The 18,308-nt window shown below is 39.1% G+C and overlaps 1 protein-coding gene across 24 annotated transcripts in view; it reads right to left on the reverse strand.

Moving 5' to 3' along the window:
• Window positions 1-18,308, reverse strand: part of PARD3 (par-3 family cell polarity regulator) — a 677,665-nt gene that overhangs the window by 220,404 nt on the left and 438,953 nt on the right. For all 24 annotated transcript variants that reach the window (XM_049705522.1, XM_033439327.2, XM_033439322.2 and 21 more), the window contains one exon: window positions 5,384-5,494. In XM_049705522.1, coding sequence (XP_049561479.1) covers window positions 5,384-5,494 — 111 coding nt within the window. The remainder of the gene's footprint in view (window positions 1-5,383; window positions 5,495-18,308) is intronic.

The raw sequence follows: 18,308 nt of genomic DNA on the forward strand, positions 1-18,308 counted from the left end.
AACAATTATAATAATAATAAAAAATGTATACCATCATTTTATGTACTTACTATATCGTGAACAACAAAAATTTCTCTTTTACGCTAATAAAACGCTAGAATGATATTTCACTAAGCAAAACACACACACATACACTCTCTCTCTCTCTCTCATAGATACTTGCTCATTCACTCACATCATGTTGGAGCTTTCACAAGCGTCAAAGCACCTACAATTATTTCCAACTCAAAGAGAAGCTACAATGCCAAATACATCTAAGAGAGGTCTCATCAAAAATAAAACTGCCTCTCCTACTCCAGTTACATACAGACTGTCAATAAAATCTGTTCCAATTTGCCCAAGTATTGGTCTATTTTAGACTTCCACAAAGTTAATAGATTCTTTAAAAATTTGTTCACTTGCACAATAAATTCTTAAAATATGTCTGATGAACTAATCTCATCGATCAGAACTGACTTTTCTGAAGGATTTAAGAGGTCAGAGAAAATATGAAGAACTCTGCTAGATGATAGAAAAATACAGTTTTTCTAATAAAAGGTTAAATTTTAAAAGTCAAGCTGTGTTTGAATGACAATATGTGACCTGCATGCAAAAATTATCCAGGATATCTGGGTTCTGATGCCAGAATTTGGGGAATCTGAACACTAAGTTTCAAGCCAAAAGGAGTGAAAATTGCTTATTTTTTCAGATGCACAGGGAATGCACCTATTATTGCTATACAGTTTATTCCTTCTGTAATTTCACTAATTTTTTATTCATGCATTTTAAAGAAACTTTACTACTACATTATGATACATACTGTTTAAATGTTAATTTCTGCAAAAACTAATAAACATATATCATCTTTGAAAAGGATCTTATCAACTAAGAAAGACCACAAAAAAGTTTTTATCAAAATTTCAAGTACTTACTCAAAGCAGATATTGGGAACAGTTGGTAAAACTGAAAAGAGAAATGCCAGTGATTGGAAACTGGAGGCAAAAATGCCACAAAGCATTCCAAAATGACACACCCAGAACCGGGAGTGCACCACTACGGACAAAGATAGTTCAACGGCCAGGTATTGAAAGCACAAGGCTTTTAAGGTGATTATCACTTTGAATAATGGAACATTTTAAGCCATAAGTCCTTAGGAGATTTATAAATAATCTTCATATTATGGAAGAATTTCATAAGAAATTCATTAACTTTTTCATGTCTCCACTAGAAGCATTCAGTCTCCTTGAAAATATTTCCAACTTACAAGGTAGATATAGATAATAATATCATCATGGATATACCCTGCTGAGTAACAACAAAACGTAAGCCAGTTAAAGTTATAAATCTCATTTAATAGAATGAATAACATATGAGGTAAATATTATTTGAGAACTGGGGAATTTGGCCAGTTATCACAGCTAAAATTTCATCTTTCAGACCTTATTTCCTTCTTTCTGTCCTTCCTTCCCATCCATCCTGTTCATACAACCTTGGCCTTGTTCCAGAAAACATTTAACATGATTTTCTAAAACTGTATGAAAATGCAAAATAAATCAAAATGAAAATAGCTGTTAACTATTGAAAATAGATGTCAGCTTTTTAAAAGTACATGTGTGGAAATATGTATTTTATAGGAAAAAAATTAGAATGGCATAGACCAGTATGTTAACAGTGGTGTTATTACGGGCAAATTTTTGTTTTCCTGTTTTATGGGTTTTTTTTCAAATTTTCTGTAGAATTGGAATTAGAATAAATTTAGAATTAGACCTTAAAAAGATATATGTTTTAGGGCTTCCCAGGTGGCGCAGTGGTTGAGAGTCCACCTGCTGATGCAGGGGACGGGTTCGTGCCCCGGTCTGGGAAGATCCCACATGCTGCAGAGCGGCTGGGCCCATGAGCCATGGCTGCTGAGCCTGCGCGTCTGGAGCCTGTGCTCCGCAACAGGAGAGGCCACAACAGTGGGAGGGAGGCCTGCCTACAGCAAAAAACAAACAAACGAAAAAAGATATATATATATATATATTTTTTTGCTGTATGCGGGCCTCTCACTGCTGTGGCCTCTCTCGTCACGGAGCACAGGCTCCGGACGCGCAGGCTCAGTGGCCATGGCTCATGGGCCCAGCCGCTCCGCGGCATGTGGGGTCCTCCCAGACTGGGGCATGAACCCATCACCCGTGCATCGGCAGGTGGACTCTCAACCACTGCGCCACCAGGGAAGCCCCAAGATATATGTTTTAAACAGATGAGAAACATGTGGGAAAGAGAGAATTGGAAAAAAAAAAAAAGATGTTTCAGGGATAAGATTCCCAAAACAGACGCCATAAAGTAGAGGAAGGTCACAGCACTGGCTCAGAACTTGCTCACAGTTTTATGAAACAATCAACTCTGACAATCCCATTTAGAATTGTACCAAAGAGAATAAAGTCTAAATAAAAATAACTCGGAATAAATCTAACTAAGGAAGTATTAGACACTGATGCAAGAAAGTGAAGACAACAAAGACAGATGGAAAAATGTACCATGTCCATGGACTGGAAGAATCAATATTGCTAAAATGACCATACTACCCGAGGCAATCTAGATTCAATCCAATGCCTATCAACTTACCAATGGCATTTTTCACAGAACTAGAACAAATAATTCTAAAATTTGTATGGAAACACAAAAGACCTCAAACAGCCAAAAAAATCTTAAGAAAGAAGAACAAAGCTGGAAGTATCACTCTGATTTCAAATTATACTACAAAGCTATAGTAATCAAAACAGTATAGTAATGGCACAAAAGCACACACAGATCAATGGAATAGAATGGTGAGTCCAGAAATGAACCCACACTCATATGGGCAGTTAATCTACTAAAAAGGAGGCAAGAATATACAACAAGGAAAAGACAGCTTCTTCAATAAATGGTGTTGGGAAAACTAGACAGCTACATGCAAAAGGATCAAACTGGACTACTCTCTCCATCCATGCACAAAAATAAACTCAAAATGGATTGAAGACTTAAACATAAGACCTGAAACCATAAAACTCCTAGAAGAAGGCATAGGCAGAGCGCTCTTCGATATTGCTCCTAGCAATATTTTTTTGGATATGTCTCCTCAGGCAAGGGAAACAAAAGCAAAGATAAACAAAGGACTATATCAAAGTGAAAAGCTTTTACACAGCAAAGGAAACTATATCAACAAAACAAAGAGGCTGCCTACTGAATAGGAGAAGATATTTGCAAATGATATATCCAATAAGGGGTTAATATTCAAAACAAACAAAGAACTCAACATAAAAAAAAACAAAAAACAAAAAATACCTAAATAATAAATGGGCAGAAAACCTAAATAGACATTTTTCCAAAGAAAACATACAGATGGCCAACAAGTGAATGAAAAATGCTCAACATCTCTAATCATCAGGTAAATGCAAATCAAAACCACAATGAGATATCACCTCACACCTGTCAAAATAGTTATTATCAAACAAATAACAGGTGTTGGAGAAGATGTGGAGAAAAGAGAACCCTTGTACACTGTTGGTGGGAATGTAAGTAGGTGCAGCCACTGTGTAAAACAAAATAGAGGTTTCTTTTTTTTTTTTTTTTTTTTTTTGCGGTACGTGGGCCTCTCACTGTTGTGGGCTCTCCCGTTGTGGAGCACAGGTTCCGGATGCACAGGCTCAGCAGCCATGGCTCACGGGCCCAGCCACTCCGCGGCATGTGGGATCTTACCGGACCGGGGCATGGACCCGTGTCCCCTGCATCAGCAGGTGGACTCTCAACCACTGCGCCACCAGGGAAGCCCTAAAATAGAGGTTTCTTAAAAGACAAAAAAATAGAACTACTGTATGATCCAGCAATTCCACTTCTGGGCATTTATCCCAAGAAAATGAAAACACTAATTCAGAAAGATAAATGCACCTCTCTGTTTAGCGGCATTATTTATAATTGCCAAGATATGGAAGCAAACTAAGTGTCCATCAACAGATGAATGGATAAAGAAGATGTGGTATAACAATGGAATATTACTCAGCCATAAAAAAGAATGAAATCTTGCCATTTGCAACAACATGGATGGACCTAAAGGGTATTATACTAAGTGACAGAGAAAGACAAATACCATAGGGTTTCACTTATATGTGGAATCTATAAAACAAAACAAATGAACAAACGTAACTAAACAGAAACAGTCACAAATACAGAGAACAAACAGTAATTGTCAGAGGAGAGGGCGTTGCAGGGAGGAGAGAAATAAGGAGGTGAAATTGTCAGAGGTGAGGGAGATTAAGAGGTACAAACTTTCAGTTACAAAATAAATAAGTCACAGGTATAAAATGTACCGTGTGGGGAATATAGTCAATAATTATGTAATAGAGAGCCCGCACACAGCAACGAAGACCCAACACAGCCAAAAAAAAAAAACAGAATGAGATCAAAGGTATCACTGCTCTAGAATTATGGTAAGAATACCACACTTGGTCTTAGAGATGCTGGGTTACAATCCTAAACTGTGGATGATATTTAGCTTTATAGCCTTGATCAAGGCTTCTGATGCTCCTGATACCCCAGATCATTAAAAGTAAAAGAGGCATGGTAGCTCTTGCTATGGCAGCTTGAAATGAAATAGCTGCTACAGAGAAGCTCACTCCAAGCCTGCAAACTCTAATAATACAAGGGTGAGATGATTCTCTCATCCCCCCACGAGTTACAATGAGAAAAATTCTAATTGCTCATAAAATGGTTTTCAAGTGTCTGCTTCAAGTAACTTCTCATTTATTTCACTGGTCTTTGGGTTTCCAACATGAAATGACTCAACAATAGATAATAATCTTTCTGGAAGAGATGGAGTAAAATTTAAGTAAAAACTGTCACACAAAATATGATAGCAAAATAGGAGAAAAAAGAAATAGATGTCAGATTTGATAGGAAAACAACATAGTAAAAAACCAACAGCCTCCTCACTTCTTATTAGAAATCAAAATATTTTAAATGAGATATAAAAACTCAGAGTTTTATTTCCAGATGAGCATTTCTTTACAAGTATTATAATATACTATATACTCATAGATGAATTAGACAGAATTTTACATATTTTTTGTGATTTTAAGTGATCATTCATTGATTTATTGATCATTAGTTGATTTATTCATCTCATATGCCCTACCATCTCCTATACAAAGATCTTAACTAAAACCAATAAAATTCATTTTAATGCCTCAAATAAATATAAGGTTTTTTCTTTCAATCGTTCTTTATGTTGTATTCATCCAACCATCAGTAGTATCTGGATTGACACAGAAAAAAACAAAAATAAAATAAATGCAATTTCTTTATATTAAAAAGAAAAGAAAGAAAGAGTAGAAAGGAACAAAAGAGCCTCCCTCTAATAAGGTTCAACCAAATAACTGAAATCTACCTTTCCTGCTCCTGCTTCATCCGTACTCTCTCCTCTTCTGATGTAAGGGAGTCCTGCATTTTTATTTTACCCGTTTTCTCAATCTTGTCATCTTTTCGATGTTTGCCAAACCTGTTGATAACAAAAAATTCTAACTTGTCAATATATACAAAACGCGTTGTCGTTCTTTTGGGATAAAGACCTATGCACTCAATGAAGTGTGAGCATCCTCAAAATGAGGCCCCAATGTCTCCTGCCCAGTATTAATATTTTCAATCAGATTACTTTAATCCTTTTTAATTAGAACTTTCCAGAGAAAACCCTTTTTGGAAATGGCCTCCATACCCATTTTTCTTTAGGCAACACAAAAATAACAACAAAATTCTTGCAGTTCATTCTTATTAAACACACAATCCATAAAGGTATAGAACAGAGTGCCGAGTACATCAGGTGTGGAGGATAAAACTCTGCATCAGAGTGGGGTTTTTTTAGGACTGCAGAATGATAATCCACAATCATCTTTTTTTTTTTTTTGCGGTACACGGGCCTCTCACTGTTGTGGCCTCTCCCGTTGCGGAACATAGGCTCCGGACGCGCAGGCTCAGCGGCCATGGCTCACGGGCCCAGCCGCTCCGCGGCACGTGGGATCTTCCCGGACCGGGGCACGAACCCGTGTCCCCTGCATCGGCAGGAGGACCCTCAACCACTGTGCCACCAGGGAGGCCCCCACAATCATCTTTTTAATGATCTCTCCATAAACAACTATTCTTTATTTTCACAGTCAGTTTTATTGGCAACATTCCTCATAGTCTAAACACTGACAAACAAGGTCACATTTGCAAGGTTCAAAGTAGAAAGGATAATTTACACTGTGATCGTACTTTGGGCTTATTAAACTGAAAGCTTTAAGGAAGTCTCAACAAATACTGTTCCTAAATCTGATGAAAAGCTATCGCCGAATGTGGCATCTTTGACTTGGAAATCTGTATCTGATCAAAAACAAACATGAGGAACAAACACGCAATTCAAAAACAGTGCACACACATTTCCACATATGGGCACTGAATTCGAGGCTCTCCAAAAAAACACTAATATTATTCCCTTCGGGCATCCAAAATACCTTAGAAACCTCAGACTTGGTATCCATTCTTTTTCCTGCTCTGTTACTTTTTTCTACTTTTCTCCAGACCATGTTGCCTGGAAGGCATGTGTTCCATCCCCTGAAATAATATTCATCTGTAGTGATTTGGTCACCAGATGTTTCAAAAAAGAAATCTTTTATAGACAGTTACTCAACTAAGCATTCATAAATATATAAAGTATACCAAGCATTTTCTGAGCACAAAGTAGGAATCTGGCTTATGGTGACAATTAATCATTTTGAGAAAGAGATGAGTAAAAGAGCTGGTCCAAAGCTGATATAAAAGAGAAAAAAGTATCTCAATTACTGGTGTGGTTGGGAGCATATGTCTTCCTTTTGTGATATAAACCTGATGTCAAATACTGGTCTATGCAGGAAGTGTACATGGGAATATCTCATGGGTTCACCAAAGTAACACTACGTTGGAAATAAGTAAGGGAAAGCATTCTCAAGATGTTAAAATAGAAAAAAGTTAAAGTCTCACCACCACTATTCCTTCAAAATTATGTGTATTATTAAATGGCATTGAAAACTGCCTGTAAAATTAACTTCCATAAAGCAAATCTACCCTTAAGTTTTAATGTTATTTAGAAATTAGAAGATCATTTCAGTGGTAAAAAAGAGGAAAAAAAAAAAAAGAAAAGAAAAACTCCCTGGGAACTTAAGCCCTGAAAATGATGATGTCTCACAGGGGAGAAACTATGTACTATGCTTTTAAAACTAATAAATACAAAGCATTAAAAATAAAAACTTTCTCTTTCCGTTGTTTTTGTCAATATATCAATAATGCCTAAGAGTTAAGCATAATGATTGTCTTTATAGAATGAATTAATAAATGAAAGCAAACATAAACAACTGATACGTCCCAGGAGAAGCCAACATTTGACAAAAATTTATTGAGCAGCTAAGGACAGGGCTAGACAAATTCATTCGAGTGTCATCAGCACGTAGATGGTATTTAAAGCCCATGTGAATCCCATCATGAAAATTCTGCAACATTGAGGCACCTGGAAATATAAAATGTATTAAATTCTAACTTCAAGAAAAGCATCAAGTTCAAATCTTAATACATGACATTTATTTTTTTAAATTGGAGTATAATTGCTTTACAATGTTGTGTTAGTTTCTGCTATACAATGAAGTGAATCAGCTATATGTGACATTTTACTTATAATACAGATTCCTAAAGGTATATCATTTAATCATTTAGTTTTTCAGTTCCTAAATATCCTTCAAACAATACAACGTTGCCATATTGACCTATTTTTTGTGTGTTGCTGGTTCACATTCTAGATTACATACATTCAACCCTGTACCATATTTGAGAAACACTACCATGATACAAGATATATCATCTATCTTTACCAAAAGGTACAGTTTAATCTTCCAAGAAGAATCTGCCCTTTGAGTTGTTAATGTGGGGAAAAATTGACGTGGTTGACTTTCCCATGTTTTAAAGCAGTTTCGATATTTTCAACCCAAAACCTAACACTGAATTTAATCAGCTATTGTTAAAATCTTTTTTTAAATGGTCTTTGTCCTATTTTGTGAAGAAAGTTTCAGTTTTCTATCTCAGTCTACCAACTTGCAGTTTTTTATCTCAAATACACTGCTTAAAAAGATTTTAAAGAAACGAAAAGAAAAAAAAAGAAAAAGAAAAGAAAAAAAACAAAAGATTAAAAAGAATAAAAAAACAAACCTATGAATCCCAACTCATATTTAGGAAGTGAATTTTTTTCTCATTGTATTTGATGCCAAAATATTAGTTTTCTCGGCTGCCTCATAATCACCAGAATATACTATTTTATTATTTGTAAATTTATTATCAAACTGTTATATTTTCCTTTTAAAAACTACAGCTTCAAGATTAATGTATGAAAACCTGAACAAACCATAGATAAAATGTTTATAGGTTAGCATTTGGACATTTCCCTTAACGCCTGCTTTAGTTAAAAAATTATGTGATTTCTTTAAGGCATTCTATAAAAGCATAGCACATTACTTGTTAACTGGGGTAAAAATGGATCCCTCAGCTATAACTTTCTGACAGAATGAAATAAAGACTGTAAATGAAAAAAATATACCAACCATTCTAGACTATAAAAAGAAAAAGGAATTAGCTATATCCTCATCACTCTAATTGCCAATCTATTCTAGTGTTCATCTTAATTTATAGTTGCTTAATTCTTTCTGAAAGGGGGACAGGGGAGGTCATTGAAAAATTTCAGCTACACATGGGCTCACAAAGTCAATTTCACAGCTGAAATCAGTAATCAACCTATGAAGACAATCATTTAATAGCAAGATGCTTAGAAACTTGGAGGACATCAATTACACTTATTTTATTATCTTTTAAATGCCACAGATGAATTTCAAATGGGTCATTTTCCAAGGAACAGCATAGCTGAAAAAACATTGTGCTAATAGTATGTCCAGGAAGCAAACCCATTCCCAGCAAAGAATCAGTTTCATCAGCTGCCTTCTGACCACCCCATACACATGTTCGAAGAGAAATGTCTGCCACCTCTAGAAGGACTTCTTGGTCAAATCTTAGGATGTATTAATACAGTAGAATGGCCTTTCTTTCTTTCTTTCTTTTTTTTTTTAAATAGAGACAAAAAGAAAAATAGAGAGCTTGAGAAAAAATTGAAAGGGAAAAATTTTTCTACAGGTACTGCCCCATGGAGACAGAAGGGACAATGAAAAAAGTGCCAATAAGCCACTGAAGACTCCTTTCACAGAAGGATACAGTGGATGAGCCCGTCTTATCAGAGTGAAATTGATTGCAAATTTGCTTAAACATATGGCTTTCTTCATAAAGGATACAGCGATGTTTCCATTCAGCTAATCTCCAAGTAATGTGCCAAATGGGTTCTACCATGACGTGCTACAAATGAGATCATTGCCGTCTGCCAGGTCAGCCATATATATTATTATTATTGCAAAGAGTGATGGGCAAGAGGTGCACTTGAATGCGGGAAGGAAAAAACAAACAAACCAACAGTCACAATGGATTGCAACAAAATTCTGCTGGTTTTATACAGAAAGAGCCATCATGAAAAATTAACTGATAAGAGTTTTGTGCTTTTCAACCATCATTTTGGTTTTTAGCAAATTAACATCATTCTCTCTGTGGTATAAATAACACTGAACTATTTTTACTATATTTTCTACTGCTACTAAAATTAGAGATCTTTAGGAAAGATTAGCTGAATGATAACACACAGCATCCTGCTATAAATAAAATAAAAATAAAATTGGTTTTGTAATGAAAGGGCTTTTCCTAATATCATATTTGAAAACACAATAGAGGAAAAAAGAAAGTCTAAAAAATCTGCTGCCATATTTAAAAATAGATGAACAGACTATCTAGAACCAATTATCTTGTAAGTTTTGAGAAATAATTTTTAAAATAAGATTTTCTTCCAAAAAAACTCACTGAAATGTCACCTAGAAGTCTGGTATTTCTCACTGTTAATTACAGAGGTCTTCATGTCTAAGGAGGGCTTTGCTATAAGACTTGTACTACTATTTACCCTAAGAAACGTATAGGTTAAGTGATACTGCTTGGCTGGGGAGAGAAGTGAAAATGGCACAAATCCAAATTCAGTGTCAGCTACCAGAAGTCTTGCGTCCTCCCCCCACACCCAACAACTCCCACACTGGTATGGTCAACACAGTCTTCTAACTCCATCCCCTGCCCTATGTTTTCCCCTAATTTCTACATATGTGCACCATCACGTGATTTAATCATCCCTTTCTCCAGGAACTCGCTGTCTCTTTCTGGAACCTTCCAGTTTCTGGTGGACACATGTGTTGGTACAGCCATTGTGCTACCCTGTCTTTGACCACTGCCTGCTATACTAATGGGCCAGGGCCCTAAAGATCCTTGAGAGATGCCAGCTGCCCAGTGGGCCAAGTTCAAGAACCTGTAGAGCAAAACTGAAGACCATGTCCTGTGCCATTCCTGCATCCCCATCAGCAACCTGTATGCCTCAGGACACACGTTCACTCAAACCAAAGCAAAATCACCAGCTTTTAACCTCATTCCTCTGTAGTCCTTTGAGTGATACTTTTCCTAAATGGTTTTGGATCCAAGTTTCTCTACAAACTCTTTATCAGTTAAATCTTGTATAATCTTACCCTACATTCCTAGTGCCAGCGGTGACTCCCCTTAATTCATCACCCCGGTGATGAACTTAGGAACTGATTTTTGCCTTAAAGCCCTAAAAGGTAGCTGCTCTACATTTTAGCTGAAGAAAATAAACATCTAGCCACGTGTCTCTGCAGGTTGTTCTAGTGCACTCCTGTCCAAGTGCACTGAGGCTCCACATGCACAAATGTCTGAAGATGGAAGCCTAGAGATGAGTCACCTTATCCAATGTCTTCATTTGACAGACAAGGAAATTGAGGCCCAAGAGGTCTGCACGCAGAGCTGTGCAAAGTCACCTTGCGAGTCAGGAACAGAGCTCAGTTCACCTCAGTGAGTTTAAGAGACCTTGATGGGGGCTTCCCAGGTGGCGCAGGGGTTGAGAATCTGCCTGCCAGTGCAGGGGACACGGGTTCGAGCCCTGGTCCGGGAAGATCCCACATGCCGCAGAGCAATGAAGCCTGTGCGCCACAACTACTGAGTCTGTGCTCTAGAGCCCGTGAGCCACAACTACTGAGCCCACGTGCCACAAATATTGAAGCCCGCGCCTAGAGCCCGTGCTCCACAACAAGAGAACCCACCACAATGAGAAGCCTGCACACCGCAACGAAGAGTAGCCGCTGTTTGTGGCAACAAAGACCCAATGCAGCCAAAAATAAATAAATAAATTTACTAAAAAGAAAAAAAAAAAAGAGACCTTGGTGGGTCTGAACTTCGACACTCCTAGAGAAAATGAAATTCCCAGACCCATGAAGTTCACTCCTAAGTGAGACATAGAACTGAGCACCTGTTGAAGGCTCTTTTGCTCACTTAACAACACTTAACTAGAATTTATTGAATTCTTCTTTATGTATACTTGATCTCATTGATTCCAATAACCGGCATATGAGGTATGTGTTCTTCAGGGGAAACCTCAGGGAGCACAGGGCGATTTAGTGATTTAACAGGTCATCTAGCAAGTTAAGCAGCAAAACCGGAATTCTGGCCCAAGACTCTTCTTATTACCACACCCAGCCACCTCCCAAATCGGCCAGTCACTCTATGCTTTTATACTGAGAACATCTGGCTAAAACACCTTGGGTGAAATCAATGAGATCAATCTTGTATTGCTGGGCAGCAAGGAGGTCCAAGGGACACTGTTGCTGCATGAACTTTTCTGTGAAGGCCAGGAGTTCAGACGCAAGGTCAAGAACGGATTCTAATCATTGGAAAGGATCACACAAACTGCCACGTACTCGTTTTCAGGACGTTGCCAGTATTTCTAAGTGCAGCGACGCTCCAGAAGTCAACGCTGTCTGCGTAACGTATGCAAATCATGCCGGGCGACAGCAGAAGCGTGTCAAACCGCCCAAACCCAGTCAGAGGGTAAGACAGCAAGTCTCTGCGTGCATTTCTCTTGTACGATGATGTGCTCGTGGTTTCTGGCCCTACCTTTTGTGTGTGTGTGTGCGCCTCGGCCTCCATTTGATAAATGAGGGGAAAGGGGTCCTTTCTAATGTGTCCTTCCCATACAGGATCTTCCATATTTCAGTGACATTTAAAGAAATTGCTACCATGATTGTGTACCGATTTGCTCAGCAGTGGCTTGTGGCAATGCTGGATCAATCAGGCAAAAGAGGGCTGATTAGGAAAGGCAGAAAGCTCCCATTTAGGCAAAAAACATCTTGGTAATCAACCATGATGAGAAGCAGCCTCGGAAAGGGTGCATGACAACTTGATAGTGCTTTTGTCAAATGGGATGCAGTTTTAAGTCAGCACAGTGTAGCAGGGGTTCTCTTTAAAAGGAAATCTGCAGACTTGAGAATCATTATTTGATTGTGTACGGTTTTCATCAGTGCTAGTCTGATTAGATTTAATAAACTAAATTTGTGTTGCTTGGCATCCAGGAAAAAAATAAGTGACTTTTTTTTTTTAATAAAGAAAATATAGCTTCTCCTTAACCAAGCTAGAACAGCCTTCAGACACGTGATGTTCCCTTAATGGACAACATATCCTTCTCAGGACCCCCATTAAATGCCCTTAGAAGTACATTCTTCCCCTGCGTCTTGCCTGTGTTATCGAATCAAGGATGCACAGATTTGCCTAGTAACCCGACACTGCAGGAGTCCAGGACGGATACGGACAAGGAAATAGTAAAGCAATTAAGAAACTGAACCCAGCACATTATCAATTTTGACTTTATGAGAATCATCATAAACTCCAAAGATCTTAAAAACCAAACCAAACACACACACACACACACACACATACACACACCCCAAAAAGCACAGGATCCAGATATAAAGGCTTAAGGAAAAAAAAAAAACAAGCAAGCACAGTAATCCTTCAAAACACAAGATGAACACATAAATAACTCTGAAATAATATTTATAATCTATACTTAGAGCCATTCAAGTCAAATGACAGAAGATGGGTGAAAGTATATCTTAATTATATTAAAGCTTCCCTGACATCAGCTAGTCCATGGACCACACTACATACTTTCTGTAGTAAATAAATTCCTCTTTGTAAAAAGGGGTCAATCAGCAATGACTGTTCCATACAGGATTTTTATAAGGCTTGATATACCTCATTTTTTTTCAGAACATACCCACACAGGTAATCAAAGTACGCTAACCCAAAACACCAAACACGCAAAGGCAAATAATATGCTAAGTAATTGTTTTTGTTTCCCCCCAGCTACTACATTGACTTTATAATAAATAATATATATATTATTACATATAAGATTAAAATGTATACACACACACACACACACACAATATAGTAAAAACAAGACACAAGTCTGATTTTTCTAAATGCTTAATTTGGCATTGAAATCAGTCATGTCCACTTTAAATGATTTTGAGAGAGTCTGTCCCACAACTACTTCTCTGGATCCTTTCTTTACCACTATACTCCTAATTCCTGCACTGTTCATTTTAATGCATTATTGTTTCATAATACAATACTACAAATTGCAAATTACATTTGGCTCAAGGAGTGATTATGAAAAATACTATCACTGCTGCCTTTGCTAGAATAACTCTGATAATAATGAGAGATTGATTGAGCTCTAAGCAGCCTGAGTGATGAGAAGGGTCAATTGGAACATTTGTATTAAGCTTCTTTTGTTAAACCCAACACTTTGCCACGTTAGAGGCAAATAATCACACCCTATATCTGGTTACCATGGTTTTCCTTTTCCTAAAGCATCAGAACAATTTAATACGTGGTACTGCCCCAAAGGCAGTTCCTATAAGAAATGTTAATGAGACCTAAGTCAAAAAACACATCTATGTAAAAGGGCACTTGAAAGAAGAAAAAGTAAAAGATAGAATGATACTTTACAAAATACCTTTTTTTTTTCTATTAGGACAAAGTCAGGAGTATTTAGTAACAAAGATAATTCTAATAATTTCTGTTACCATCTGCCTATCTGATGCTCAAACTGGCATCCAGGTTATAAATGCTGAGAAAGTAATGCAAACACACGCACAGCTTAAGGGTATCTTTTTTGACTCAGAAATACTCACCCTCAGTTAAATATGTATTGTGCTTCAAAGTCTATGTTTTGACTATTGATACGAGATACCTAATTACAGGTACAGCTAAAACACCCTCCAATATATTCTTATCCTTATGTTTACAGAGCAAATGAAAGTGGTAAAGACAGATAGATAACGTGGTCATTGGCGTTTGGGGGAGGGGAGGAAGGAAACAACTCCGGGAAACTATGAAAGATTAAAACTTCCCCAAAGATCTCATTATCTGTAAAGTTAAGGTGTCAGTCAGCATTTTTTTCTGTCGATGATAGGAAACAATTTCTGATGATTCACATTTCTGAGAATACTCTCTGCAGAGTAAATTAGGAGTCAGAGCTTTTCACTTTTTATCTTTCAGTTGATTTGCATATTCAGATTTAAAATTAAGGAGCTGACCCTTTCTTTTAAGGCCCAACAGGGCTGTGCAGGCAAATTACCAAGTGCTGGAGGCCACACCTAATTCTTAGACCAAGAAAAACGAGCAATCCCGCCCCGGGTCTGCGGCTCCTCACCTCAGCGCCCACACCCACCGTCTACCTGACTCACATCACCCTCTTAAAGAACAAATCACCTAAGTTCGCAGACTGGGTTAAAATCGGTGTTCTTACAGTGCACCTGGGTCCTGGCAAGTCTAATACATACAGAAGGTGACCGTGTGACACCAAAATCTGGCAATGGCTCTTTTCTTTATTCTTCTGTGCTGGGGCTTCACGCCACCAGGACGCACAGCACTGAGTATTGTTTATGACTCAGAACCCAGCTGGTAACTGCGATCCACAGTCTTGGGATGGGTTCAGGGATCGAATGACAGGGGCTCAGGAGGAAGAGACAGGTTTAGGGTCTCCCCTCCAATCAGCACACCTCTCCTGGGAAGGGGACATGAAATCTGACAGATGGCCAACCACCACATTTTCCCTTATTTGTCTAAAGAGTTCAACAAGCATTCCAATACAGAACTTGTAGATCTGTGCACTGGCCTGGAATTCCTCTCATCCCAACTCACTTCCACCTCCTAAGAACTGTCACGTCTGCTCTGCCTGTTGTGTGGTCTGAGGCTCCATGACTCTCTGGCAAACACAAGGCGTAAGTGGGGCTCTGTCAGAACACGCATGTTTGTCCAACAAACCCTCCTGGAACTGGAGCCAACACTACTCACAGTCGGTTTAAATCCCCACATCTCCCCAGTTACAGCAGCTGTTACAGGATATCATTATGTTGCTTTTCCTGGGCTGAAGTTCGACCTGTCTGGTCTAAACTAGTATAATCATGGTATATTAGTAAACCTCATTTCACTGAGGGCAATACACACACACACACACACACACACACACACATATGTATACACACATATTTCTGGAGAGAAATAAACTATACATCTTTTTTTTAGCAAAGGCACTCAGAATATTTATCTAGGAACTAACACAGGAATAATTAATCTAAGGGGAGAAAAGCCCATGAGGAAAGAACTTAAACAACAGGAGCTGACAGATATGCAGCACCTTAAAATTTCAAAAAGCTTTTTTAATACACAGTCTTTCATTTCGTTCTTCAAACGAAATGTGAAGCAAGTGGAGATCAGGAAACTGAGGCTGATGGGTTAAATGCCAGAGATGGTAGAGCTGGGCTGGGAAAAGAAGGCTTCAAACTCTAAACCCCAAGTTCTTTCCACTACAGAATACCCTTCTCCCTCTTAGACTGACCTTAACCCCTTCGAATGCCCCCTTAGGTTCTTCATGTTCATTTATATGTTAAAAGTAAAGCAAAATCTTTATTGCACTGAAATCACGTTGAAAATAAACTGTAAGAAAGGTCATCACGTAAGCTTCTTAAATGGCGTAACATCAACTAGACTGTAAAACACTCGAAAGTGGTCGATGTAATTTTAACTCTTAAGCAGGGGTCCTCCACACAGAATGATGGCTGAGACGTATTGCCGACAGATGGACCAGAGACAATCGGACACAAAACACTAAAGCATCCAGGGAAACTTATCTGAAGGTCAACAACTCAATTGCATCTTGGACGGCAGTTGAGCTTGGGCAGGGTTCCTTGACCTTGGCATTGTCAAGATTTCAGGCCAGATAATCCTATGTGTGTGGGGTGAGGGGGTCCTTGTGCATCGTAGGTTGTTAAGTAGCATCTCTGGCCTCCAGCCACCACATGCCAGCACACCCCCTCCCCATTTGTGACAACCATATAAGTCACCAGACATGGCAAAAGTCCCCTGTGGCGCAAATTCCTGGGGGTTGAGAACTACTGGGCTAGGGTTTAAGACAAACAACTAAGTTCAATGTGATAGCCTTATTATTTACAAAGAAGAGGAGGATTCAAAGGATAGTAGAAGGTGATTGGTCTTAACCAATCATTTATTTCAGGACGACTTCCTCCACACTAACGAAGGAAAGCTCTTTCTACAGAGAGGGTTAAGGTTGAATGCTGATGATCATCTAAGTCCCAGAAGACAAGATCTAGCTGGAATATTGGGGGAATATATCCATACAAATCAGTGGGTTTAAAAGGCACCAAATTCGTACAATCAACATTAGAACACTGACTGAGAACTTCTACTCCAAAATCAGGAAGACATGGGTTGGACTTCCCTGGTGGCGCAGTGGTTATGAAGCCGCCTGCCAATGCAGGGGACACAGGTTCGAGCCCTGGTCCGGGAAGATCCCACATGCCGCGGAGCAACTAAGCCCGTGCGCCACAACTACTGAGCCTGCGCTCTAGAGCCCGCAAGTCATGACTACTGAAGCCCGCGCGTCTAGAGCCCATGCTCCACAACAAAGAGTAGCCCCCACTCACCGCAACTAGAGGAAGCCTGCGCACAGCAATGAAGACCCAGTGCAGCCAAATAAATAAATAAATTTTTAAAAGAAAAAAAAAAGACATGGGTTACCTGATGTGTGGCAATTGGCACTATTAAATAATAATAAAAATACTAACTATAAAAAGTAGTAGTAGCAAAGATTAAATACAATGTTTTTAAACAGGTAATGCACTGCTGGCAGAAATCATTACTCAGTAAATAACAGAAACAATTTTCTAACGAAAATATCTATATATTCAGCCCCTCCTCCTGTGTTTCCAGCTAGCTCCTCTAGGCTCCCTACGCTGGGTAGATCATGACCACTTCGAGTGGTAGATATAATCAGGTGTTCCAGGATTTGTGGTCTACTCCCCGTCTTTTGGGGTAAGCCAAAATGATCTGGCCGGTGGTGGGGCTTGGCTGGCACGGCAGCATGACGGTGGCCAGCAACGCAGTGCTACGGAGCAGCTGCAATTTCAGAGGCCAGAGGCCACCGGGCTTCAGAAACCGTGAGATGAAGAGGCAGCTCCCAGGGGCAGGCGCTCCAGGGCAGACTCTGCGAGTTGCCTACCCATATCCATTCTCCTCCCCCTCCATCGAAGCGGAGCCCCGATTTGGTTGGGAGAGAAAACACGCCTAGTTGAGATAAAACTGTTTTCCCCAGCTCCTCTGAAAACAGGAACAGAAGATGGTAGTTAAGAGCATAACCTTGGTGCTAGATTCCTGGGTTAAAATCCCAGCTTTGCCTCTTACTAGCTATGTGACTCACTACCCTTGGACAACTCACTAAACCTCCTGGATGAAATGCGACCACCCTCACGGATTTATTTTGAGAATTAAATGGACGATACATTCCCGGTGTTGGCACATACCAGCACTCCATACATATTAACTATTTCATTATCATCGTGAGTCTCCGTCTCTGGGTCATCAAGGCGGATGGCGGCACTTCCGGGAAGACCCTTACAAAGGGGGCTCCCTCCACTAGCAGCTGCCTCTTCCCCTTCCTGCTTCTTGCTGCTTAGGATTCCGACAAGATGCTCAGAGTTGTCACCAGGAATGACAGTGAGGACACAAATGCACGTTAAGACACTCGTGTTCGTAGCAGCATCCTTCACAACAGCCAAAAGGCAGATGCAAACTAAGTGTCTGTGGATGGATGAGTGGATGAACAACGTGTGGTGGATACATACGATGGAATATGACTCAGCCTTAAAAAGGAAGGAGATACTGACACATGTTACAACATGTTTAAAACTTGAGGACATTATGCTAAGTGAAATTAGCCAGTCGAAAAAAGATAAATACTGCGTGAGTAGCCA

Source organism: Orcinus orca, chromosome 2, assembly GCF_937001465.1.
Source record: "Orcinus orca chromosome 2, mOrcOrc1.1, whole genome shotgun sequence".
NCBI lineage: Eukaryota > Metazoa > Chordata > Mammalia > Artiodactyla > Delphinidae > Orcinus > Orcinus orca.